The 27,909-nt window shown below is 38.3% G+C and overlaps 1 protein-coding gene across 3 annotated transcripts; it reads right to left on the bottom strand.

The window, feature by feature from the left end:
- Positions 1-7,569: 7,569 nt before the first annotated feature.
- Positions 7,570-27,741, bottom strand: CD274 (CD274 molecule). Of its 3 annotated transcripts, none has more exons than XM_019727165.3 (7): positions 27,562-27,737; positions 22,026-22,091; positions 20,204-20,545; positions 14,196-14,480; positions 12,094-12,198; positions 10,547-10,606; positions 7,570-9,382 (listed from the first exon to the last, which is right to left on the bottom strand). In XM_019727165.3, the coding sequence occupies exons 2-7, from the start codon at positions 22,075-22,077 to the stop codon at positions 9,360-9,362; spliced, it is 867 nt and encodes a 288-aa protein (XP_019582724.1). In that variant the 5' UTR covers positions 22,078-22,091; positions 27,562-27,737; the 3' UTR covers positions 7,570-9,359. The 3 variants fall into 3 exon arrangements, with proteins under 3 accessions (XP_019582724.1, XP_019582725.1, XP_074186562.2); XM_019727166.3 differs by having other exon boundaries at positions 27,415-27,601; XM_074330461.2 differs by lacking the exon at positions 7,570-9,382 and having other exon boundaries at positions 10,361-10,606; positions 27,562-27,741.
- Positions 27,742-27,909: the final 168 nt, after the last annotated feature.

Raw genomic sequence — 27,909 nt, 5'->3', positions numbered from 1 at the left:
AGCTGTGGATTTCTTTCCGGCTCCTGTTGGGTGGCCCCAGGTGGGGCACAGGTTGTGGCTGAACTTGACCTATAACGGATCCCCTCCAAGGTGGTCCTGGGGCTGGCACCCCCAGCGGCCAGCTTCAAAATGAGCTGGAGCATCCCCTAGCTGCCTCCAACTAAAACACACCCAAAGGACAGATTTGGCAGACACCAGAGTCCTGCTGAGGCAGATCCTGCTCCATAGGACCAGCCCCTGAACAACAACCCTTCCACTGTAGTCAAGCCCAGTCCTCACAACCAGTGAGCCCAAGGGTCAGTCCCTCACAATGATGTGCAGTTATCAACCAAGGCTCAACTATAAGAGGAGGGCACACACAACCCACACAAGCGACAGACCTGGAGCTTGTGGCTCAGGTGATCAGAAAGACTGCGCCACTGAACCCCACAGCACACCTACTACATAAGGCTAATCTACTAACTCTGAAAGACATAGCAGCCCTACCTAATACATAGAAACAAACACAGGGAGGCAGCCAAAATGGGGAGCCAAAGAAATGTGTTCCAAATGAAAGAACAGAACAAAGCTCCAGAAAAAGAACTAAGTGAAACAGATATAAGCAATCTATCAGATGCAGAGTTCCAAACATTGGTTATAAAAATGCTCAATGATCTCATAAAAATGGAGATGGAAACCATGAAAAAGAACTAGTTAGAAATAAAGGATACAATAATGGAAACAAAGAATACGTTACAGGGAATCAACAGTAGATTAGATGAAGCAAAGGATCCAACCAGCGATGTAGAAGATAAGGTAACAGAAAACACCCAACCAGAACAGCAAAAAGAAAAATGAATCCAAAAAATTGAGGTAAGTTTAAGGGGCCTCTGGGACAATATCAAGAGTACCAACATTCACATTATAGGGGTATCAGAAGCAGAAGAGAGACAGCAAGGAATTGAAAACCTATTTGAAGAAATAATGACAGAAAACTTCCCAAACCTGATGAAGGAAATGGACACACAAGCCCAGGAAGCACAGAGTCCCAAACAAGATAAACCCAAAGAGACCCACACCAAGACACATCATAATTAAAATGCCAAAGGTTAAAGACAAAGAGAGAATCTTAAAAGCAGCTAGAGAAAAGCAGTTAGTTACCTACAATGGTGCCTCCATAAGACTCTCAGCTGATTTCTCAGAAACACAGAAACTTTGCAGGCATAAAGGGAGTGACAGGAAATATTTCAAGTGATAAAAAGCAACAACCAAGATTGCTCTACCCAGCAAGGCTGTCATTTAGAACTGAAGGACAGATGAGGAGCTTCCCAGACAATAAAAAGCTAAAGGAGTTCATTGCCACAAAACCAGTATTACAAGGATTCTTAGAGGGATTTCTTTAAGATGGGAGGGAGGTTAAGGATGGGTGAAAGGGGAAGGGATTAAGAAGTACAGATTAATTGTTATACAGTAGTCATGGGGATGTAGGTTATAGCATAAGGAATATAGTCAATAATATTGTAATAACTAGGTATGGTGCCAGATAGGTACTAGATCTATCCGGGTGATAGATGGGAATTGGATTAGGGTCAGGGTGAAAAAGGTGAAGGCATTAAGAAATATAAATTGATAGTTAATACAGTATGGGGAATATAATCAATGTTGTAAAGATCATGTAAGGTGCCAGATGGGCACTGGACTTATCATGGGGATCACATCATAGACTGTGTAGATGCCTGACCAAAGCACTATACACCTGAAGAGATGAAGCAGAATAATATTGAATATCATCTGTAAGTAAAAATATAGGTGTATATAGTCACAGGATGTGAAGTACAACATAGGGAAGATAGTCGATGGTATTGTAACAGCTCTATAAGATATCAGACGGGTAGCAGTTTGGGGGGTGGGTTATCACTTTATGAGGGGTTTAAATGTCTAACTACTACGTTGCTTTGTACACCTGAAACTAATAAAAATTCATTTAAAAAATTACATACTCAAAGTTATAGAATTAATAAAATTGGAACATGGGTCTGACTGAGTCCAGGTCTTTAAAGCAATCTCTCACTCATCCTAAATATACATACATTTCTCACTGGAATGAAGCAAGTCTTACCTGGAATGAAGCAAGTCTTTCATTGCCACCTGGAATGAAGCAAGTCTTACAGCAGTGGTATGTATAAGCAGGTGTTTGTTTCTATCTTTTGGTGGTTTTATGCTTTATTTTGTTTTGTTTTCAGGTTTTCTGCTAGAAGCCTGAATCATTTTAATCACATTTTAAAGACCCCAAACACTTTCAGTATCCTAGGAAGGATCATTTTTATTTGATTTCACATACATTAGCTTTCACAACCTACCCCAAGATTGCTGAGTCACGTATATCCAGAAGAGATGGTTGACAGATGAAGTCTGCTCTTAGTCATGTGCTATTGCTGATGTTAGTTGTTTTTTTGTTTTGTTTTGTTTTGTTTTTACTCAAGCTTGACATGGCATTGTCTTTAATTCTCACAAGAACAAAAGCTCTTTAATCAGTTTCAGTTATGTAAATTTTGTCTACTGAGTAACTTCTCCACATGTTTTCCTTTTCAGTTTTCACCCCTGCAAGGTATTTAGGCAAAAAGAGCTTTTTGTATCTTGTCAAAGCCTGGATGCTGGATCTTGGAGGCAAGCAGCCAAAATCTCCCGCGGAGAAGCCAAGATGCTGAAAGGGGAAGCCTGGGTTTGGGGATTTTGAGAGTCACCAATATCCCCTAAAATGCTGACCAAAAGCTTCATCTGGCTTTTATGCAAAAACTTCACATGTTAAACTCAGCTCTCAGATTGGGTAAATGTAAGTTGGGATCATTTTTGCAAGCTTTTCCAAAGTTCAAATGTTTTAGTTACTTCATATCTAGAGAAGCATCTTTCATGTCTATGGCAGCATAAACAGTGGGATGATTTAGTCCATTTGTTTATAATTTACATCATGAGGATCCAAACCCATAGCTGCTTAAACAGAAGCCATAAATGACCTACCTGATCATGCTTCCACATACTAAAGCTATGCTGGAGTGGAACCACCAGAGCCATGGAAAAATAGGGAAAAATTAAATGAAAAGAAATAATTCAAATCGGTTGGGTTCCAGTCCAGACAGACATCCAGCTGTGGTTGAGCTTAGTTGTTCAAACTCCCTCACTTCTGATGTTTGTATTTGGCTTTATACATTAACAAGAGTTACCATTTCCTTCAAAGTACATGGAAGTCCCGGGAAGACAAATAATTGAGCTTAGGCTTTTAAAGAACACAATTTATTTATTTAGAATAGGTCATATGTTCCCATGATTCAAAAGTCAAGAGATTATCGTAGTAAAATTCTCCCATTAGGAACCCAATATGCCACCCCAAAGGCAGCCAGTTTTACCAGTCTCTTATGCATCCTTTCTGATATACATGTTTTGCATATACAAGCAAATATACATCTCTATATATTTTTCCCCTCTCAAAAAGTGCAAAATGTTTATCTGGAAGGATAGTGTACATAATATACAAATTAAGTGTACATAGTATCCATACTAAGTACCTAGTATGCAAAGTAAGTGTTCATGGTATACATGTTGTATATATAATATAGTAGTGTCCACTAGCATACTCTGTTCTATACCTTCCTCTTTTATTTAACAATAAATGTACCTTGGAGATCTGTTTCATATTACTACAGAAAGAGCCTCCTTATTTGTTTATGTGGCTGTCTAATATAGTATTCTGTTGTTTTGATGTGTCACCGCATTTATTTAATCAGTTCCCTATGGATGGACATTTGGGTTGTTTCCAGTGTTTTGCTATTATAAAGAAAGCTACTGTGTGTGTGTGTGTGTGTGTGTGTGTGTGTGTGTGTGTGTGTGTGTGTGCATGTGCGTGATTTTACACATATGAAAATATAGCTGTAGGGTTAGTTTCTATCGATAGAATATCTGTGTCATTTATAATTTTGATAGGTATTACCAAATTATCCTTTTCAGAGGTTGTCCCAATTTAGATTTCCATAGAAATGTAAGGGATCACACATTTTCTTCGATCATTAAATATATCCTTTATGAAAAGAAAAAAAGGTGTTTTCTATACTGCCATGGTCTGAACATTTTGGTCCATCTCTTCCCCCAATTCCCATGTTGAAATCCTATCCCCAGAGATGATGGTACCAGGATGTGGGGCCTTTGGGCAGAGCTTAGGGCATGAGGGTGGAGCTCTCATGAATGGGATTGTGCTCTTATGAAAGAGATCTCACAGCGATCCCTTGCCCCTTCCACCACGTGAGGACACATGAACCAGAAGAGGGTCCTGAGCAGCACACAGCTGTGCTGGGGCCTTGATCTTGGACTCCCAGTCTACAGAATTGTGAAAAATAAACTGTTGTTTACAAGCCATGTGGTGTGTAGTGTTTTGTTATAGCAGCCTGAATGGACTAAGACACACATCATCAGAGGTAGGCATTTTCTCCATTTCATTCTCCAGGATCCAGGCTGAATCTGGCCTCCTTGCTGAAGGTTTCCTATCACCTAGGATATCCTCCTTCCTCTATTTCATAGCATTGGCTGTGCTCTCTTTTCAGTTTTGAGACATTTTGTTAAAGTCTCATATTCTCTAACACTTGAATTATTACTTAATTCTTCATGAATATACGCTTATCATCTCCTCAGACTGTAAGCTCCATGACAGCATTTAGTATTTCTTTAACTTCCCCACAATGCCCTGTAAAAGATGCCCAATGAGTAATTGTGACCCACTGAGATGTTTGTAACTAATTGCAAGAAATGTGAGTGGAATTTCAGGCATCAAAGTGATACTTTCTCTGTCTCAGCTTTGGCATGGGTTGGGGAGAGAAATTGACCCTCAGACTGCAAACAAAGAGAGCAGAGGTGGAGGGAAATACACAGAGAAAAATTAGATTAATATGTTGAGATTCACTGCAATCCTGCCACAAAGCCTTTTTCTGTTAAATCCACTTATTTCGTATCTTGAAAATCATCCCCCCACAAAATGTAGGTACTGGAACACTTCTGAACTCAGTTTAACCACCATTGTAGTCATCCCCAGAAGTTTCAAAGCATTGAATGTAAGAGTGTGTGATTCTTTGGCTGGTCCCCAGCCTAGGTCTGTGATGAGGGATTGAATCCTGGGGCTGTGGGTGAGATTTCACTCCACACTCCAGACTGCTGCCCATGTTCGCAGGCTCTCTCCCCAGCGAGACAGGATTAGACGCTCTCATTTTCGGCAAGAAGAGATCTCCTACAGAGGTCACACTGAATTGAAGGAGGCAGTTGGGAACCTGTGTTCACTGATAATATGTCCTTGAATGGCAATGGATATGCCGCACTTCCTATCCATCTGATTGCATTTTTCTTTAGAATTTGCAATCAGATCATAAATTGGTGGGAAAATGGAGTCAAAATATGATAGCTTCATGACAATTAAGAAACTAAGAAGTGTATATTTCAGCCAGCCAATGTTTGGCTACTTACTCTCTATTCAAAATTATGTAATCGTATCTATCTATCTATCTATCTATCTATCTATCTATCTATCTATCATCTATATAACTTCTAAATGGCCATTTTATATTTTTTCTGTTGAGGGAAGGATGTAAGGAAACAATCAGGAAGCATTACAATCAAAACTCTCTTTTTAAAGTTTCCCGGCAATATCAGTGTAATTATGCAATCTTATTTACTTATTTTTGCCTTTTTAGTGCCCCAATTTTCTTTAACGTTGCTGATTTAGCAGCCATCCAGGTAAACGTGATGCTCTTGTTTGCTACACCTCACTGCCAGCCCACAGCATTAAATGAGATGACGTACGTAAATCTCAGTACCTGGCATAGAGTACATGCTCAGTAAATGATAATTATCCTGATTATTAATGATAAAATCCCACCAGTAACAATTGCGTTGGTTTTCTCAAACTTTAACTTCTTTTAAAATACAAATAATTCTGGAAAAATTTAAATTATAATAGGAGTAAGTTGCTTTATTAACTTTCCTGAAACTTTGGGGTCCTGGGATAGGGAAAAAACATAAAAATGGAATACATGTCTTCACAAATTTGGCCAGGGATATCAATAGTGTAAAAGTTAATTTTGAATTATTTTCTTCCCCTCCCTTCTTCCAACCCCCCCCCCCCCCACACACACACACACACTCCAGTTCAAGCCATTGTTTCTCAGTCTAGTTGTGTAGGACACAGCTCCCTGGCCCAGGCTGGTGGTATATGAGCCTTGCGCTCTACCCCCCCGCCCCACCCAGGCAGTCGGTCACTGGTCGTCAATTGGCTGCTCACAGGAGCTCATGGCAGCTCTGGTGCTCATGGCAGCACATGGTAGCCCATGGCAGAACACAGCAGCTCACATGAGCAGCCCAGCTCCAGGGAGAGCCATTGTTCACAATCTTAGCTGTAGAGGGCACAGCTCACTGGCCCATGTGGGAATCGAACTGGTGACCTCGGCATTAGGGACATGGTGCTCCAACCACCAGAGCCACCGGGCTGGCCCTAATTTTGAATTCTAAGTTTTAAAATAGTAATAATTTATATGTTTTCTAAAATAGTTAGATAAAAATATATTTTGTCCACTGTGGCAGATAGTCACATGCTTGTAAAAGGGAGTGGAGTAAAATTTTAATGAAAGGTTATGGTCCATTTTTAGGCTAACTTTGTATAATATGGACCCCTCCAACATCACAAAATTTCAGCTAGAACCATCACCACCAAAGCCAGCCAGAAAGACTAGTCAGAAAGGTGGGATATCCTAATGCCCAGCACCCATTTTTATTGCTTTGGTTGCCCAGCATCTGGTATAAATATTCCATCATCATCATTTCTATAAAGATACTCTTTATAAAGATATTCTTTTTTTTTAATGTAAATCTGACCCACATTCTTAGAAATCATCATCACTTTTTGAGAGTGTCTGATTCAGAGAAATGATCAAAAGTCTCTTTAAAGTAAACTTGATGACTAATTAAGCTAGATGACATATCAAAAGTTTTACACGTCCTTGAAAGACAAGTATTGTCATTTTGTTTTAAAACTATAAGTCCTCTTATGGTCCCATCCAGTACCTGGCCTCAATCCTCAGCTTAGCTTCATTCTAGGTTTCTCACTTCCTTTTCAGAAACTAAAGATTGGAATACATCCAGCTTCATATGCACTGGCTTACACATCCATGTTTACTGATCTGAGAAGAGTACTCTCATAAAGGAAAGCCCCTCTGTTTCCCACAGGTCTCCTGACCACTCCTTCTCCTCTACCTTCCCTCCCTCCCTCAGATCTTCAACAAGGAGGACACGATTTTGACTCTTCTTTTTGACACGGGCCTTAAAAGAAGCTATCGAGCGAGAGAGAATAAAATTTTTCAACACGCTCTTTAAAAAAATAATTCTTTTGCTATTTTTCATCATGCAGGATTCAAGGGTGTGCTGTGTAAACACAGAAGCTATGGAAAGAAAAGAACTAGGAAGGTGGCTGCAGATCTTTCAAGTCACTGTCTCCACTGGGATGTTAACCGGGGAGTGGTTTTATAAAATATGTAGAAAACAAGAAAATGGACATGCTGGTACACTGGAAACCAAATAAATAAGAATATTTTATTAAATTAATGCAGGTGTAAACAGTGACAACCAAATGCAAAATTAGATATCATCTCTGCCTATGCCATTTACAATGAAACATAAAACAAAGGGATAATGTGCCTTATAAATCCAACACCATGAAAAGGCATTAAGACTTAGGAATGGAGTGGCATGTACTCATATGTCTGGCTCAGCCAAAACCCTCGCTTGTACTCCACACAAACAGGGGTCACTGTCCAAAGGAGCATGTGCAAAAAGACAACAGAAGACATTCTGTTGGAGATTCTGTTTCTTCAGCCTTGACATGTGGCAAAGCCAAGAAGGTTTTCCTTGTCATCAATCCAGGGAAATAGCTAAGAGGGAAGGAATACTCTGGGAGCTCCTGAGAGGGCATCAGAATCTCAATGCCTTTGGAAAGCAGCACGTTAAGAGGTCAGTGCAGCGATGAGAACCGGCAAGACTCATGGGGTTAAGCACAGATCATGTGCCTTTACCGGTACGGATGAGAATCTAGGGACAAGATCCTCTATCGGAATTTCCGAAAGAACATGAAATTTTGTAAGTGCAACATCAAAGTAAAGTTTCTACTCAAGAGAAAACAGAAAGAAAAAAGTTCCAGATATGATTCTGTCATACAGAATTAGTAATAAAGTTACCCTGTAGGACTCAGTTGACCCAATGTACCATAGAGAACCTGGCACAGGGATTGACATGCAAAGGCATTTCTTAAATGTTTGCTGAATGAATGAATTTCTTAAAGTAAAACACAACTATAAATTGTATTCTAAAAGGACAGTGAGTGACAGTCCCAGAAATCTGAGATCTGCTATTTACTGGCTTGGGCAAGTTATTTTATCTCTCTCTACTCCCTCAACTGTATAATCATAGAGTTTACCACAACACAGTTGTTACAGGATTAAATGAGATTATGTATATAGGATACCACATAGTTGTAAAGCTGATATTTAAATGCAACAGATACTACGTAACATATTTTACCTTGAGGTCTGAGAATAAGATTATTGAGACATTTAAGGTCTGAGTATAAGATTATTCAAGTCATCCAAAGTATCAGTGAGGTATATCAGTGAGTTAAATATACACATCAACGATTTGTTCTGTATGCTTCCTATGTACCAATACTTATAGAGGATACAAAGCACCTTTCAAATATTATACATTTTACTGGACACACACGACATTAAGCAGTAAATTTAGTTTGGTGACAAAATTTTAACTTCTATAATATATCTTCAAAAGAAATCATTTATAAACACAGTCACATGACAAGATCCCACAGATTTAAAATAAATAGAAATAACTCATACTTAAATACTATTGCAACACAGGAACTGCCAATGACGCAGAAGACAAATCGAGACATAGAGTGAAGGCAAAGGGCACTTTTGCAGGAACCGACCATTAAATCAGGGAATCTCGACTTGTTTTCCTAGGATGAGTGGTGGACAATTTGCATGGACACTCGTCATTCAGAAGTGTCCTTTCTCCTTTTCATATGCACCGATGGGTCTCCCAGTCATTTTGAGGTACCAAGGATTCCTTCCAGGCTATCCTTTCTGTAATTACTCCCTCGTGCTTTGTTCTCCTCTTCTGCTTTCCCAGCTTCCATTTTCAGTGCTTGGGCATTTTCGGTCTTACATCATCTGCAGCCCACCGGCCCGGCCGGTTGTGTCCCTCTGGTCATGATTAGCCCTGACGAACTCAAGCCACAGGCTGAGAATCCCTGCTTTAAGATCAGCAATTTTGATGCTGGATTACGTTTCCTCAAATTGTGTATCTGGAGAGTAATAATGGGAAATATTTGATATTTGCTAGATGATTTAATAAATATGCAAGAATATAAAGAGGCAGATTATATTTTTGCCCAATTATCTTTACATAATAAAGGGTGACCAACCATCCTGGTTTCTCCAGGACTGTCCTAGTGTTAAACGTGTCCTGAGAAACCCCCGAGTCCTGGGCAAACTGGGATGGTTGCTCAGCCTAGCCTGATTCACACAACATTCACTCATTAGCTTTATAACAACACAAAGGAGTCTACGGACCACAAAATGAACCCTGCCTGAACTTGTCCAAGCTAATTAGGCTACATTAAACTTGGATTTCTTGTGAAGTTTGGTTTCTAACTACATTAAAAAGAATTACACCTTCATATAAATTTCTTTTTAATTCAATCAGATGGGTAAGGTGGTTCTGACCTTTTATAAACATAGACATTTGTGGCAAAATGGAATTAAGCAGATAGGTTAAGAGTAAGGTTCTCTGGTCAAGCTGGTGGGCCTCAAAGCCTGATTTTTATCACTTACCAGCTGTGTGTTTTGGGGCAATTTACATTGTCTTCTTGGCCCTGTTTTCTCTACTATAAAGGAGGATAATCCTAGTATTTCTCTCTTTGACTTGCGGGGGTGTGGGAATTAAATGAGGTAGCACACATGAAGCAGTTAACACAGTGCCTGACACAAAACTTCTCTCTCTCTCTCTCTCTCTCTCTCTCTCTCTCTCTCTCTCTCTCTCTTTCTCTCTATCTACCCATCTATCTATCCATCCATCCATCCATCCTTCCATCCATCCATCCATCATCTATTATCTAGCTAGCTATCATCTCCCATCCACATAAGTCAACTTGGTCCCGTTGCAGGAGAAGTTAGGTAGCCGAGCAATAGAAACCTAGCAGAGAGAACCTGCCTCCTGTCCATCTCCAGCCCTTCCACCCCCAAAACACATACAAAGCTGCTCATCATTCTTTCCTCTCCAGGGCCATCCCTAAATCTTCTCAGGAATTCTTATATGAGAGTTGTGAGGCAAAAAGCCAGCAGTTATAACAGCCAGCATTCTTTAAGAGGAGGGAGGGCGGATTATGGCTGGTAAATTTCTCCTTGTTATTACTTTAACTTTTTGTTTCCCTTTCCTTCAACTTCCCGATCCCTGCTAATAATCTTACCATTTTGTTTCTTCAAATTAATGTCTTGAGTGCCACATGTTTCCACATCCATCATTCTCACTTGAAAAAGAAAAATCATTTTTATTTCCACAAAACACAATTCTGTGTCCCACACAGTGACTTAAGTTTAAATTCCAGTTTAAACTGTTTTAATCCCCAAGGAAATCTGGTAGACTTCTTATTCCTTGGGTCCCAACCCCTGGGGTTAAGTCAACAGTTGAGGGCACATGCTTTCACTCCCAGATTTTCTTTAGGAGTATACACTTTTATTTTCTATCCTTCCTTCAGAGATGGACCATATTCTGAGGTTATTTATTATGCCTTGATTTTCTAGTCATTTCTAATGCCAACTAATTATTTTTCAAAAGGAATATTCAAACTGCAAGTTGGCAACCATGACTTCCTTGAACAAATCAACTCTATCTCCGGATCTTCCTATCACTGAAAATCAATTATATTCTGGTTAACTGTCTCTGTTCTGTTTTTAGTCTATAGAAACAGCAGCCTTCACTCCCTCAGTTACACTCCTTTCCCACATCCACCTACCCTCTTAAGGGGTTGTGGGGAATTTCTTAACGACTACTGGAATTCCCTTCCATTTTCCACTTCCCTTTTGGCATCAGATAGCTCTATGTGAATCTTCCCTTGGTATACTTCTCAAAGTACTGGAGAACTGTTTACTCTGAATCATCTTAAAATGGGAGGAAATTATTTGAATAGACTCATTTTCCTATATTTTAATTGTTGCCGCAAGTAAATAGATTTAGAAAACTACATAACACCCTCAGCCAGAAATCTTGCGAACTACTCTATGGTAAAAGTATCACAGCTCTACAGAATGAACTATTTGTATAACTTACGGTGCCCAGAAACCAGCTCAATGTAACAGTGCAACTAACTGCAAGACTCAAATTCAACCAAAACTAACAGGCATTTTAGCTTTCTCTCTTCTGTAAGTCTGTGATTATTTGTAAAATGGAAAGAACCTGTATCATACTTGGTCTTTTTCAACCTGTTTACATACTTGTTCTCCCATCCCGTCCTGTACACACGGGTCTTCACCCAGCAATCCTGCTCAGCTTCACTATAATTGCTACTAAACAATGCCATGTCTTTATGCCACCTTGCAAAGGCAAGTCAGGTTCCCCTGCAGGTACGATCCAACTCTCACCCCCTCAGAAATGCTACGACCGTGTTCACCGTTGCCCTCCAATGTAGGCGATGCTGCTGAATAGCAAGATGAGCAGGACGGGAGGAAGAGGTGATCCACAGGTTCACACGATGGCATCGCTAGCACCTACTTTGCATAATTGAAAATTGGCCCTGAAAGGGATGGCTACTAGGAAGGCAATATTCTATAAATCAGTGTTTCCTGGTGGGGGCACGGCTAGCATTGTGGGTGGGACAATTCCCCGTTACTTGGGACTGCCCTGCACCTTACAGCAGATTTCGCATCCTTGGCTTTGCCTACTAAGTGCCATTGGAACAACAGTAGCACCCCCATTCATCCCCCCACACCCCTGAGATCATTGCAATAAAGGAAATACCATCTCTTTTTAGGCAGAAGATGACTGTCAGGGCTACAAATAACAACGGGACGGCTCCCACAATTGCCAAGCGAGTCCTTGTGTTTGCTGGAGCTGTAGGTCGTTCTAAACAAAGAATACAACAAAAAGAAACTAAAGATAACATTTTGATGAGAAGGGGTCAAGAGAATAATCATCCTTGAAGTTTAATTTAGGTTAGCTTTAGGTTAATTTCCTTAAATACCCAAAGTTCCTGGCCAATGAGTGGCTGGAATGGTGAGCTACTTCTGATATGAAAATGGGAGCAGCTTGGAAAAGTGGAAGAAGCCCAGGCTTTGGCTAAATGGATCTGGGGTTAAATTCTGCTGCCACTCACTAGCTTTGATATCTCTGACAGGTCCTTTAACCAGCCTACAAAATGGAAATGATAACTTTTGTGAGGCTAATGTGTGCAGAGTGCTTAGCATAGGACTACAGGGAACGGTTGCTCAGTACTAAATGGTGGCCTTGATTATTTCACTTTGTCTTGCATTCTTTAATACAGAAGCTAACTGCACATGGCAAAGATGGAACATGAACTAGCTAGCACTGCCAAAGAACTCCTACCTCTTTATGTCTGTGGTCATGATCAGGGACCAATGTTTGTTATCTTTTCTTTCTCCAAAATCTGAACATCTTGGGACATCTAATCATTGGTACCTCTCACCAATCTCCCAAGCTCTGTCTGGGGGCCCATGAAAGAAGGAAAAGGGGTCCCATGGCAAATGGTGCTCAGAGAATGATAATTCCCACTTCCCACCATTAGTCGTGATCCTTGACTACCTGGGTCAAGCTTTAAAGCAGCCAGCCTTTGTTTAGCAGCTTACAGTTTATAAAGCCTGTTCATATCTATTTTATTTGAGTGTCAAAATAAGCTTATGAGTTAGGTGTGTCAGGTATTAAAAGAAAATCCCCAGGTTACAGATGAGGAAACAGACTCCAAGCGGTTGGTGAGTTATCCCAGGTCTTCCCACAAATAAATTGTCATAAAACAGCTTTTAACTGGCAGGAACCCACTAATGCAGTTTCTACTGCTATCCCAGTAACAGCATCTCTCATTATCTGAACTTTTTTGTTCTTTTTGTTCACAGTACCATTCTGGATTTTATTTTCCTATCACTTGACTTTCCTACCGAATTTTTCAGTTGTTTTCTCTGAAGTATCTGAAGCTTTACTGCCCACATCTAGTGGGGGAGGGGCGGTGAGAAGCGCTTGTCAGAACACCTCTGGTTTTCTATTAACATCATGCTCTCCCACCACACTTTCTCTAAAGGTCTGAGCCTTTCATCAGACTGTATCCTGCCTTACCCGCTTTCCTCACTTCTGTAGGGCAGGGAGACCAAAAAAAAAAAAAAAAATAGTTGAATCTGCACGGGCCAAGAGTCTCAAGTTGTTGTCATACTTTGTGCCTCGTTTATCCCTGTGACAACATAGCTCGACAGGTTATAACCATATCGGAAAGTGAAGCATGCAGAAGCTAAGTAACTTGCCCACGGACATACAGCCTATGTCCTACACACTAAGCAGATTGCCTTGAGCTGGAATGTCACAGACTACCTTGGGGGAGGCAGATGGAGAGGAAGGATCTCTCCCATTTGGAATAAGATAGAAAAGTACATTCCATTTGCTCCCTGCCATAGAAAGCCTGGAAAGAAAGGAGCAGCTCTATGTGCTCAGCTTTGGATCCCTGAAACATGGCCTGAGTTGAGTTTTCCTCTCAGGTGCTCCCCTAAGTCCCCCAGCCACAAGAGCATTTCCTGTTTCCTGATCTGTTTCCTGGAGAGTATGAACTGTCTTACTCTTCTATAAGCCTCCAATGCCTGGCACATTGGCCATATTCAATAAATATTTGCTGAATCTTTATTAAATAGCAATATGACTTGGATGAATGGAGGTGAGGGAGCAGGATGCATTTTGTAAATATAGTGCTATTCATTCATTCATTCATTCATTCATTCATTCATTCATTCATGCATGCATGCATGCATGCATGCAACAAACAATGAATGATTATAAGCAGGCATCATGCTAGGTGCCTGGTAATAGCTTTGGGCACATTGTAATTGACACGTTCAGAATATCACCTGGGATGACCAACTCAGCTGTACTGTTTTCTTCAGGACTTGATCCCCGAAAAGTGCAGTAGAAAATCTCGTTAGCTGTTGTGTTGATTCTAAGTGTGCTGGTTACATTCAGAAGCTTCTCCTTTCTCTTGGAATTGGTGATGGTGGTTTTGCCACTCAGTTGTTGGTGGTCTCTGCTTGTCCAGATGACTTCAGCCTCAGGGTAACCCTCAGCCTGACATGTTAGTTCATGTTCAGAGGTGACTGGATCCACAGAAATTTTCTGGTTGATTTTGTGATATCGGGCTAGGTCAGGAGCAAAAAGAAGTCAGGGCTTTCACTTAGCACAGAACTAGATGTGTGGTTTGGTGTTGTCTGTATTAGAAAGACTATCAATTCAGGCTGGTTTTCATAGAAATAAGCTCAGTGCTCAGATGTCTCAGCAGTGGGGAATCCCTGTTAGTTTTGCCTCAACTCTTCTATTCATAAGGCCAAGTTTGGGCTTATAGGAACAATTATCTTGCTATATGTATCATATTGCTATTTTAATGGGCTCAAATAGATAAATTTAAAAAGAATTGTCATCTTTAATTGAGTAGTCATTCTATCCAAATACAAAACATGTTTGTCCATTTACTCAAGTTTTCATGTTTCTTGGTAAAGTTTTATAATTTTTACATAGGGCGTATTTCTTCTTAAATGTATTCCTGGATATTTACTTTTTGTTGTTGTAATGCTGCCTTTATAAACATGAATTTCTCCAGCTGGCCAGCACTGTTTTCTTAGACTACTTAATAAATAGAAAATCCAATTTTGATGTGCCATTCACTTTTTCAACTTTAGGTCACTGATCACAAATTAAGTATGAAAATAGAATGATCATTGTGAAAATTGGTACATGTTCCTGGATGAAACTTTTTAAAGTTGAAATATATTTGTTATTTTAAAATAGTTTTAGATTTATAGAAAAGTTGCAAAGATAGTACAGAGATCTATCATACCTCTCACCCAGTATCTCCCATTGTTAACATCATACGTTACTATGGTACATACTTCACACTTTGTTCCATTTTATTAGTTTTTCCCTACTGTCCTTTTTGTTGTTGTTCTAGGATCTCATCCAGAATACCACATTATAATACTCATTTTCAAAACCTTTCATGCTGGCTATTATAATAAATCATTTAAACAGTTATTACATACAAGGAAGAAAGTTTGATTAAATTTTAGATCATTGGTTTGGGAACAATTAAGGATTAACATACCCAGTGTACTATTATTTAATGCATTTACATCACCTAAGATCTTTATTCATTACAAGTATATTAGCATGTTACTATTCTGTTGGTATAATCTTTATTTCACTCCTCGTACTTTAGTGTAGTGGTCCACCTAGAGACTTAACTCTGCATTCCTTTACCAAAGTCATAACAATGGCTTTGTGATATGATACAGTCATATATTCACAGAGATTTAATACAAAACAGCCAGGAACAAACAAAACTGAAATGATGTGATATTTTTGTGCTCTTCTATCAGTAAAACTAACAATGGAAACACAATCAATGGAAACGTAACAATGGAAATCAACATAATCACACCTGAAAACACATACATAATGGTTCTCATCAGTGCTTGAATCCTCAATCTTGTATCTGTTATGTAAGAATCATTTTTTAAAAAATGAATCCACTGATTATACTTCATGAAATAGTATTTGTCATAACAGGGTCTATAGCACATAGCTTGATTTCTGGGCAATTAAAATTTCAAGCCTAAAATCACAGTTAATGATAAAATGTTAAATGTAAAATATTTGCTTGTTTACTCTTCTATTATCATTTTTAATGGTATAAAAATAAAGGAGAATCTTGTTTCATGCCTTGGCACATGTATAAATGTGGTGCAACTTTAAGGGCCCAATAAATGAGCAGATTCATTCCACTTGTTGATTAAATATCCATTATATTACTCTCTAAAGTGGGGCACATGTATTGGGGTATAGGAAGAAAATATTAGAACTTTCACTTATATGTATTTTTATCATAACAATTAAGAAACAACATAAACTTAATAAGCTTTACTGATTGACACGGCCTCACTTTGTGTGCCACACAAGGGTCTTGTGGAAAGGGGGGAGATTTATAATTACCCAAGGAAGGATAGTGACTCATTTGGGCTTATTATAGATTTTCAGATTCTCTCATCTAAGTTTAACTAAACTAACCTGTTTAAAAAATAAACAACTAATTAAAAAGTTTCCTACAAAGAAACTGAGGGTTGAAGATAATACTAATAATTCAAGCACAAACCAAAAGGAAATGCCAGCACAGACACTTTCAAACACAATTTTGTGATGTTAAAACAGTAAGTAACTAATTGAACCTGACAAAGCGTTGGTTAAAAGATTAAGACCATCTATCTTTGTTAATGATGAATTTCACCTAAGGTCTATTATACCCAAAAATATTAGCTAATGATAACGAAGCATCATAATTAGCAAGAAATTGAAAATATTACGTATTAAATTTTACTTCATACATTTAAATTTCTATTTTTGTACACTTACATAATGTATAATGTATTAGCTTGAACCATATGAAACTGGTGATGTTCAATTTCTTTTGCCTTTTAAAAACATCAATTTCTTATGATATAACCTATATATCAGCACAAGTATATTCTTCATAACTACACACACACGTTAGTTTAACATGTTTTATTGATGGGATAGGTAATCAAAAACATTTGCTGGCTCCTGGTTTACTAGATCTAGAGCACACATGGGCTAATGCAATGGTCACATCAAGACCAAGAAAAGTTCACCGCAGTTTTGAAGTCAATATATTTCAACACACACTCCAAAAGTACAAATACAGGCAGTAAAACCTGGTTGTGAAGCACAGAGACTTCAGAGCCAGATTGCTTAAGTTTAGAACCTGGCTGTGCCCCTTAACCACTGAGTGAACTTGGTCAAATTACTTAATTTCTCTGGAACTCAGCTTCCTCATCCATAAGATAAGAATAACATCACATATCATTGACTCTAAGATGCTATCTATTGACAGACACCCTCAGATTTCAGAGATACAAAGTGTGAAAAACATGCCTCTTAGACGTGATGAAGACCCTACTCCATAGAATCACTTGAGGATTAAATGAGTTAATATAGGCAAAGTGTTCAGGACAGTGCCTGGCACCTCATAAATACTATCTAAATGTTAGTTATTATTACTATTACTACCAGAGCTGCTCCGCCTCCTCTTCTTACGACTACCACTTAAGTGCACTCATTAGAAAGTACTGGCAGTTCCTGATGAGCAGTCTTGGAAATATATTTTCACATATCCAAACCTGTTCATGTTTCAAAATGTTTAGGCTTATCTTATTTGAGGGAATATGTCACTCATTCATTCAACAAGTATTTTTTGTGTGCTCTTGTCACACTACTACTCATATGCCAAGTCCTAGGGATACAGAAATGAATAAAACTAACTAAATCCTTGCATTTGTGGAGCATATATTCTAGGAGGAAAGAGTTGATAAACAAAATAGATAGGTACATTTATATGATACATTGCATGATATATTAGATGGGTTTAAAAGCTATAGAGAAAACTTAAACAGAGCTGGTTGGTAAATCTGGGGGAGAGATGGGGTTGGTGGGGAATGAGAGCAGTTAATCCTTGGTCCACATGAACAAATTAGCTTTATCAAGTTAACTGCAATATTTGTTCTTTCAGTTGCCTAATCCCACTTAAGGTCTTGAAAGTATAAGGAGGCACTTCATTTTCCCTGCTATTAGGTTCAACAATTAAGGAAAAACAACATTTTCAATTGAAAGTCAGATGCCTGACAGTCTGGTATTTAAGCTAAAAATTATGAACGGTATAGTAATACCCAAAGAGATGATAATAATTGAGTTAATCCAAAACTAAATTCTTCCAAATTTCAGTTTTGAAATGTTTCACCTTTAAAATCCCATGGTGAGTAAACTCCCTGTGGGGAAGCTATGTTACCACATGTTTACAGTGATGGGAAGAGAAGCCTGTCAATGTTACTGTGAAATCATTTGCATATGGAGATGACTCAGAAATTCTACTTCCTTGAGATGAATAGCTCACTGCCTCAGTGCAGCTCAATTCAACGCCTATGACCACTATAGGCAAATGACAACAAGATGGATTGGGACTAGGATGCCAATTTAGCAACTTACAATACAAAATGGAATACTCAAACAAATCAGATGTTGGTTATCTGCTTTGTTCCATCAGGAACCCCTCCTTGGAATAACCATTCAGAGCCAGAGACTTCCTAATATGTCACACCATAGGAAAAGAAATTACAATTCCACAAAGGACATTACAAAACCCAGATGACCTGGAAGAACACATTTCCTCACTTACAGGGACAGCTGACCCACTCTCTGCATACTTCCAACAGGCTAATGAGAGACCTTTTCTGGAAGCAGAAACTTACACCCTATACTTCCTTCTACCTGACTGCCAGGCTTATGCTTTTCCTTGCCACTCAAGATCCAGCAATGCTGGCTGTTTATAGGGGTAAGTCTAGATAATTCTCTCATGCCTTGAAATTTAGCAGGTGACTGATATTTGAAGATGGACTGCAGAAATTTGAAAATCTCAACTTGGGATCCCACTATCCATGAATATCACTGTTCTGGAGAAGCATACGATAAAATATAATTAAAATTAAATCTACTTCACAACAGAAGTGACATTTTCTTGACAACAATAGCATTAATGAGCCAGAATCATAAACCCACTAATATACCATAAAAATAAAAGCATTTCTCCTAATTCCTATATAATTTTGATTTTGAGTGTATAATGATCAGTTATCTCTTTATGATAGATGTAAACTTTTTATGCTTATATTATCGCCCTTCAGATTGATGGTAATTAGTCCAGGATTGGAAAGACCAGGGATGAGGATTTAATTCTAGTCACATATTAAAAGGTCATCACCTGAAGAAAAGAAGCAGGCAGATAATTTCAAAACTATAAGAAGAGAGGGCAGATCTCAACTCAACATCAGGAATTAATTTCAATAGGCTATGGAAGGGGGATCCGAACGACAGGGGTGTCACTGTCAGAAGTACGTGAGCAGAACACTCTTTGGGGATTTCTGTTCTTTGGGAGTTTGGATTAGCAGCTCTTGCCTGGGATCCTTCAGCTCTCAATTCTAGGAATCTTAAGAGTGAAAGCAGAGGTGGTCAGCTACGGTGTTTTCCTTTACTTAGCTAGTTGCCACTCAAAACTTTGAACCCCGGTGACCTGATGACATAGTTGTAGGTCAGTACCCAGGAATTTGACACTCACAGTTCCTCTTTAACATTCCAAGATAACATTGGTATAGATTTTCAAGATGAATGTATGCCCAGTGAGCATAGTTTATACCATCGCTAAAGACGAATAGTCTGCTCTATACTTGATATAATTATTTTTTGCCTTCATAGATTGACTTCAAGTCTTTTTGAATGTGAACCTTACAGTGGGGTTTGTCTTTAATATATTTATTTGGGTTTGATATAGAGAGATTCAAAGGAAAGAAAATGCTGGCAGACCTAATAAAATGAAAAAATAACAATTGAATTTAAAAAAAAATCCTGAAGGGACACATAAATAGTGGTTACCTGGTTATGTTTGTGTGCCACAGAAGATGGTCGTGAAGGGAGGAGGGACACTTTTGTTTTCATTTTATTCCCTTCCACAGTATCTGAATTATTTGCAAGTACATGTATTACTTTTATAATAATAAAAAAGTAAAGACTAGGAATTTATTTGTAGGAAACCTGAACATAGAGTAGACCATGGCTCTGTCATGTTTGGTACTGGGTTTCTAGGGACCATCAAATACGAGGTGCTCAAGAAATGGATGAGTGCGTGAATGAATGAACGAGCAGACTGCTGCTGTGGAGAGTAAGGCTGGACTTTCAAGAAGGCAACGTTCTCAATGGGTTATAATTTTCATAAATATTAGCCTCTTTTACCTATAATACTTCTTACCATGGACTTTCAAAGTAATCCGCTTGTAGTCGGCACCGCCATAGCTGATCAAGCAGCGGTAAACCCCTGCATCCTGCAAGTTCACGTCCGTGATCTGAAGTGCAGCCTTTCCCAAGGAGAGCTGGTCTTTCATCAGCTGGGCCCTCTGGCTGTAGCTACTGTGCTGAACCTTCAGGTCTTCCTTCCCATTGACAAATTGAATGATTTTTTTATCCTCCATTTCCCAGTAGACAATTAATGCAGACAGGTCTAATTGCTTTTCTACTGGGAATCTGCATTCCATGGTCACATTGCTGCCATACTCTACCACATAGAGGTCCTTGTTAACTGTGATAGTAAATGCTGAAAAGAAAGATGGTGGGAATCTTCAGAAGGTGGAAAATTCCTCAAAAAATTTCCAGAATAAGTACACGGTTTACAAACATTTTATCTGGTCACTAACGTGAAAATTGTTTAAGGATTTATTTTCCTAAAATACATCTTTTATCCAGTAGGCTTGAAACATGTTTTGGGGTACTATATCTCATCCCTGAGTTAGAATAATAAAATCAGCTAAGCAACTTGTCCCTAAATTCATTAACATACATCACTGTAGAAATATTATATGGTGACAGTGTACGGATAACCAGAAGACTTTGTTTCATGTGGACAACCCCACAATGTCCTTTAACTGGACAACTGTTTGCCTTCTGCATGACAGTCTGAATGACAGACTCCAATACAGTCATGTGCCGCTTAATGATGGGGATATATTCCGAGAAATGCATCATTAGGTGATTTCGTTGTTGTGCAAACATCATAGAGAGCGTTTATACAAACATGGATGGTATAGCCTACTACACACCTAGGCTAGATGGTATAGCCTGTTGCTCCTAGACCACAAAACTGCATAGCATGTTACTGTATAAAACAACATGAGAGTAAATCAAGCACAAGAGAAAAGGATGCAGTCGAGAGACTTAATAAGCACATGTATGAGACTTCGGCAGACGTAACATGGCATAATGTTTAAAAGCAAGCTTTTAAAATAAGTTTAAAGAGTACACTTTAAAATAATGATAAAAAAGTATAGTATGGTAGATATGTAAAGCAGTGACATAGTCATTTAGCATCGTTATCAAGTATTATACACGTCCACAGTTGTATGTGCTATACTTTTATATACAACTGGCAGCACAGTAGGTTTGTTTCCACCAGCATCTCCACAAACACGTGAGTAATGCGCTGCACTGTGACTTTACAATAGCTACGACATCACTAGGTAACAGAAAAGTTTCAGCTCCATTACAATCTGATGGGACCACCATGATATATACACAGTCTATTGTTGACCGAAACATCTTTATTCAGTGCATGACTGTAGTCCCATCTTCTTACTGCCCTAAACCCTGGATCAGCTGTCTGGCCAGAGGTACGTGGGTATGGAGATTTAGGGAGGGTCTCAGGAGGATGGCAGTGCCATGTTACCCTGACACTTCCCATGTACACTATCATTCTTCCTTCAAATACGCTCTTCAAGTGGATAGAATGATCCTGCCCTTGTTTAAAACAAACAAATAAAAGTATACACATAGGTCATTTCCCAAGATATTTTCAGTATTTATACCTGGGAAATGCATAATGGGTTCATTTTGTTTCTTTCAATTTGTCCATATTGCCTATATCTTTGTCTAATGATAGGAGTTTATGAAATAAAGAAGGAAAAATACAACGTCTTATTTATTAAAAAATATACATCCATTTTAAGTTATTTTAGTTTTTAACTTCTGGTTAAAATATTTTAAATATAGAACCTAACAAAAGGATTGGCTTGTCGTCTTACCTTTCAGCAAATGACAGTAGGTCATGAATGTAAAGCCACTAAATATCCTCATTTTTCTGAAATGACCTAATTATGGAAAACACAAAAAGAAAACTGTTTTACTCAGTAGTTGAATACCCAGACATTATGGGACTTGGCAGTTCTAATTGAAACAATCTTCTGATAACCAGACAATGACTGACTTGTAAGTACGGAACTGCAGCAGGGGATTTAGAAGTTCAGTACCGTCACTTAACATCCCAGAGCCATATAAAACCAAATTTTAAAAAGTTACTATTGATGAGAAGTTAAAAATTTAATTACAAGTCCTGAGGAAAAACTTGTAATGCACACTCAAAAGAAGTCAAGAAAAAAAATGTTGCACCAAAATCCTCTCAACTATTTCATGTTTTTTCTGTAGTATTAACATCTAGAAATTCAAACCTGCCTTATATAAAATTTCAAAGCAAGGAGAATCTGACTTACACATTTCACTCAATTCTCCCCCAACCCTCCAGCAGCTGCATATTTTCATCATACCCTTTAACTATTCAAGCCTTCCGTATCACTATTCCAACCATGTCAGCTCTCCTCCAGGTACCATCCTTCAAAAATCTCCTCTTCTATCCTTCACTTATTCCAGATAATAAATCCTATTCCTGCAATAAGCTGATTCCATTAGTAGCAGGGGGAATGAGAAGGAGAAACAGTTGGATTTGACTAATTCATACTAACATGTGAATGACTCACAGCCACTCTGCCAGGGGTATCTGCCTAGATTCTAGTCTTCATTTTGTCATCCTGCTTGAAATTCTCCCAATTCTTTCTCAGCAAACACCAACTGAGCACCGACTCTGTGCCAGGCACTATTTTAGGCACTGGGGATACAGCAGTGAACAGGAAAGAAAACTCCCTCTTCTCTTGGAGCTTGTATTCAATTAGGGAATAAATAAAGAAGACTTACTGATTTCAGCCAATCTGTCTGTTTAATAAAACATTTTCTCTCTTGTGTTATACATACATTTATGCACTTTGAGAAGAAAGTTAGTTTTCCCTCTTAGGGTCTGTTTGACCTCTGTATACATTTAAAACTCACAAAGGCTCAACTAATCAATGCTACACACACATATATAAAGCAAAAGATTAATGTTGCTAATACATAGCTCCTAAAAATCTGTAAAAAAAAAAAACTACACACACCTAGCAGGAAAATGAGCAAAAGGTTCTAACACACAGTTCAGAGAATAAGAACTACAACTGACGTCTAAATATAGGAAAGACTGCTCAATCTAACCAATAAAAAAGGAATAAATTTAAGACATGAAATACCATTTTTCTCTTATTAGCTTGACCAAAATTACAAAGATTCCTAATATTTAGCATTTTTGAGGATATGAATAAATGGATTTTCTCATCCACTAATGGTAGGACTATGAAATTGTATAACTTTTTTTGGAGGGCAATTTGGTAATTTCTATGAAAAATTTAAATGTACAAGTATATGTCATATTAGCTTTCACTTCCTCTCCTAGAAATATGTCCTACAAAAAAACAAAAACACATACACATAACAATATATGTAAAGGGATAGCATTGCTAATATTAGCCCCAAACTGAGAATACCCTAGATAATCTAAGTGGTTAATAAATTTTGGTATATTCATACAATGTAATACCATTAGGGACAGAATTAAGTACATATATATGTATTGATTTTGCAGAGGTGTAGAAAGTAAGCTGCAGAACAGTATATGTAGCAGAAATCCACTTTTGTCAAAAAAAATTTTGTGTGTATGTTTAAACATGTATGTCCAGAAAAATCCATACCAAGATGCTGACTGGTTATCTCTAGGAGTGAAATTAGAGGGAGGCTAGGTGGGTGTTCATCTCTCTGCAGTTTTCTAAAAGGAAGAAAGGGCAGGAGAAAAGAAAGAAAAGGAAAAAAGGAGAGGAGATTGTAAATGATTCCTTTAGAGTTTTCCTGTGTCCTAATTTTCAAACGAATGGATGTTTTATTTTTATTATCATAAAAACAAAATTTAATGAACCATTTTACCTTGCCAAGTCACAGAGGATTTGGCAGACAGAGTAGTATAGTGGAAAGAACACCAAATCCCAAACATCTGAAGTGAGGTAGAATAATATTTGTTTATCTTTATGTTTTTCTTCATTATTAAAGCAATAAACACATTACAGAAAATGAGAAAAGAAAGGAAAAGCTACATATTATTCTATCACTTTAACCCCGGTAATTCCTGGAATCATTTTTGGATGTCAAAATGGGGTGAAGGGGAAAGTTGCTACTGTCTTCTGGGTAGAAGCCAGGGATGCTGCTAAACATCCTACAATGCAGAGGAAAGCCCCACAGCAGACATATTCTGGCCCGAAATGTCAATAATACCAATGCTGAGAAAACTTGCAACCACTGTGAGCATGTTAGTATATATTTTTCTTCCGGTCGTTTCCCCCATGAATCTTTTAAAAAGTAATTATAAACTTGTCATATATTTAATACCCATTTTTTCATTTAATATGACAAATATTTTTCACTTTACTGCATGATATTCATAACTATCTTATTTAGTGGTCCCATAATGCTTAGTGCCTCTATTGTGAGGTATAAGATTGTTTCCAATTTTTTTTTGTTTGTTTACAATTTTTAAAATGTCAAAAGTGTTTGTGTATTCAGCAAATATTTGTTAAGTGTCTACTGTGCCCCAGGCCCCAGACTAGACCCTCAGGATAGATTTACCTAAGTGGAATTATTGATCAAGGAGAAAGAACATTTTCCTGGTTCTTGATTCATGTGGATAACTGGTACCAGTTATACTGGATCTTTATCCAGCACTGGATATTGTTTTAAAAACATTTTTTCTAATTTGCTTACTTAAAAAGTACAACTTGAAAAAAACAGTTGCCTATTATTAGCACAAGAAGTAATCAGCGAGGCCAGAAATTATCTTAAAAAAATAAGTTAATACATATGCTGTCAGATGGGTACTAGATTTATCAGGGTGATAAATGGGAGTGGGTTGGGGGACAGGGTGAAAAAGGTGAAGGGATTAAGAAATACAAATTAGCATTTACAAAATAGTCATGGGGATGTAAAGTACAGCATAGGGAATATAGTCAATAATATGGTAATAACTATGTAGTGTCAGGTGGGTACTAGACTAGTCAGGGGGATCACTTCTTAAATTACGTAAATGTCTAACGACTATGCTATACACTGGAAATTCACATAAAATAATAATGAATGTCTACTGTAATTGAAAAATTAAAAAAGGGGTGGAAAGTCGAGGGGAATAAGAGGTTCAAATTTCCAGGCATAAAACAACTAAGTCATGGGGATGTAATGTACAGCACGGGGAATATAGTCAATAATATTCTAATAGCGTGGTACGGTGTCAGATGGTTGCTGGAATTATGGTGATCACTTCTTTAGGTGAATATAAATGTTGAATAACTATAGTATACCCCTGAAATTAATATTGTATTATATGTTAGCTATATTTTAATAAAACTCTTAAATTTTTTTAAGTTAAAACTTGAATTTTTCATGTGAATTGATTGCTTTACTTCTTTTGTGAATTATCTGATCATTTTTTGGGCCTATTTTACTGTTTTCTTACCAACCTGTATGACTCCTTCATGTACATATACAAAAAGGGTTAAACGAGCCATCATCCTCTTGCTAGTGTGAGGTGCATAATACTTATTTCTCTCCTTACTGTCTGCACTGTAGATGGGGATAAGGATGGCCTGCAGGTCTGTGAGAACACAAATGTTGAAATGAGACTGCCGCCACAGCTATCTGGCTGTCCTTTCTTTGGGCTAGAATTGATATAACACAATTGTAAAATACGAATGTGACATCATAAACACAAATACAATTATTGGGCAGAAGAGACTTTAAGAAACTCCTAACTCCAAACAAAGAATTGTTGAATAAATCAGAGGGGCATTAAATCCACTCATGGATCACGAGTAATTTTGCCAATGTGTATCTGAATTCCCAGACAAGAACTGAGATATTCAAAGAGCAAGGAAATGTGAACTAGGGAAGAAGTGATGGTTCATTCAGGATGGGGAAGCAGGTTTGTCCCTGGGGGGAGCCCAGTATAATACTATGGAACTCATACTAGTCTATCTCCCAAGGGTAGAAAGAATAAGAGGAAAAGACAGGGAAAGAGTTCAAGCTTTGTTTCTCAAAAGGAGGAGCAATGAATGTCTTGATATCTTCTGGTTTAGGGTTTCCTTTCATTTTTACTCAATGTATATGAACTATGATTGGATTTCAAAAAAAATATTCTCAGAGATTGATAAAGTATCTGCAAGTGAGCTGAAAACTCTCCCCATTAATAGATCAAGACGGTTGATCTAAGAGGGTTGATCTATTAAATCACTACTAAACTATCAAACCGGACTAAATCCTGTGTCCAAACTCCTTCCCCTCAGTGACCCTGAGATAGATGGCAATTGCCCACGTGGGGGCCTCAATTCCCCCCAGTATTTCTGGGGTTTCCTTTAAGATTGCACTCTAATTGCTGTACTGTAACCTCTGCCTATCCTCTTCCTCTGAAAAAGGCTAATTTTTTTCTTCAAAGTATCATAGTTCTTAAAAACTGCCAGTGTGAACTGGCACAACAATCTTTCTGGAAGGCAATTTTCAATTTGCATTAAAAGGCCTTTAAAATATTAAGACTCTTTGACTAAGTAGTTATGTTTCTAAGAGTTTACCTGAAGGAAATAACCAGCAATGTACCTGAGACTTATGTGCAATAATATTCAGTGAATGGCTAAGATAGTGAACCACTGTAAAGAACCTTTATACCCAGCACGGGGGATTCATTTTATTTTGTTATCCAACACCATGGAATACAGCCATTTAAAAAAAAAATAAATAAACATTTTAGAAGGCTATTTCATCTATAGAAAATCATCCACAATATGTATACGTATTTATTTTAGGTGCAAAAAGCAAGGTGGAACAATAGTATTTAAAGTACTCCCTGTGATATAAGACAACCCCAAATTGTACTTTGACATAAGCCAAGGTCAATGTGTTTAAGAAATGTCTTAACTTTTTTTTTTTAATGTTCCTCTCTTCCTCCTTCAGGACTCCCTTAGGTCCCCAGCGCAGACAGAGCAATGAACTCAGGTTCCAGTATCCTGGGTCTCACAGAAAGGACTGGAGGAGATGCTGCAGACATGCTGCCTTACCCAGAGCACACTGCTAGTGAGTGACTGAGACGGATTTGGACACAGGTGTCCCGACCTCCTGCCTAGAAATTTACCCCTACACCCACTACCTACCTCAGGATCATATTTATGAACGCGCACAAACATATTTACAAGAGTGATATTAAACAAAACTGAATCCCGCCTAGAGAAACGCCAAACATTTTACCTGTTCACCATCAAGCTTCCCTTTCCCCTTCTCTTCTCTCCATCTCAAAGAAAGGGTCTACAGACTGTATACATCTTTCAAGTGCCCAGGGAGACGGCCGGAGATTCCGACCAGGGGGTGAGTCCCAGGGTAGAGAACCCTCCCTACCTGCAGCTGGGAGACTCGCGTAGAGACTCGCGTGGAGACTGGGGACGCTGAGCCCGTGGCTGCGATGAGAACGCGGTGCGTGAGCTCGAATTATGAATTTGCCCCGCCCACCTGGGGGGTGGGGTGGGGTGGGGTGAGGGAGAGTCCGGACCGGCTGACAGCTTCCTCTTCTTATCTGACCATTCCATGTGGATGTCTGCTTTTGGAATTTAAAAAAAAAAAAAGTAAATTAAACCAAAAGTGAAACTTAACCACTGCGGTTTCCCATAAATCAGCCTTTTAAATGAAAAGCTTCAAGAATTAAATCAACATCCGGTATGTTTTAAACGCAGGTTTAAAGCAAAGCAA

Source organism: Rhinolophus sinicus, chromosome 16 (genome assembly GCF_057876585.1).
Source record: "Rhinolophus sinicus isolate RSI-liver-muscle chromosome 16, RSI-T2T, whole genome shotgun sequence".
Lineage (NCBI taxonomy): Eukaryota > Metazoa > Chordata > Mammalia > Chiroptera > Rhinolophidae > Rhinolophus > Rhinolophus sinicus.
The sequence above is the reverse complement of the archived record's forward strand: the minus strand, read 5'-3'. Positions and strand labels throughout refer to the sequence as shown.

What these genes read in the sequence shown, in the direction of transcription:
- CD274 (XM_074330461.2), bottom strand. Translation starts at nt 22,077, where the DNA reads ATGAGGATATTTAGTGGCTTTACATTCATGACCTACTGTCATTTGCTG. An exon ending in AGCTGAGTTGGTCATCCCAG is followed by an intron (nt 12,199 to 14,195) that starts GTGATATTCTGA and finishes TTCTTTGTTTAG; the next exon opens with AACGACCTACAGCTCCAGCA. An exon ending in CTTCTGCCTAAAAAGAGATG is followed by an intron (nt 10,607 to 12,093) that starts GTATTTCCTTTA and finishes TTCTTTTTCAAG; the next exon opens with TGAGAATGATGGATGTGGAA.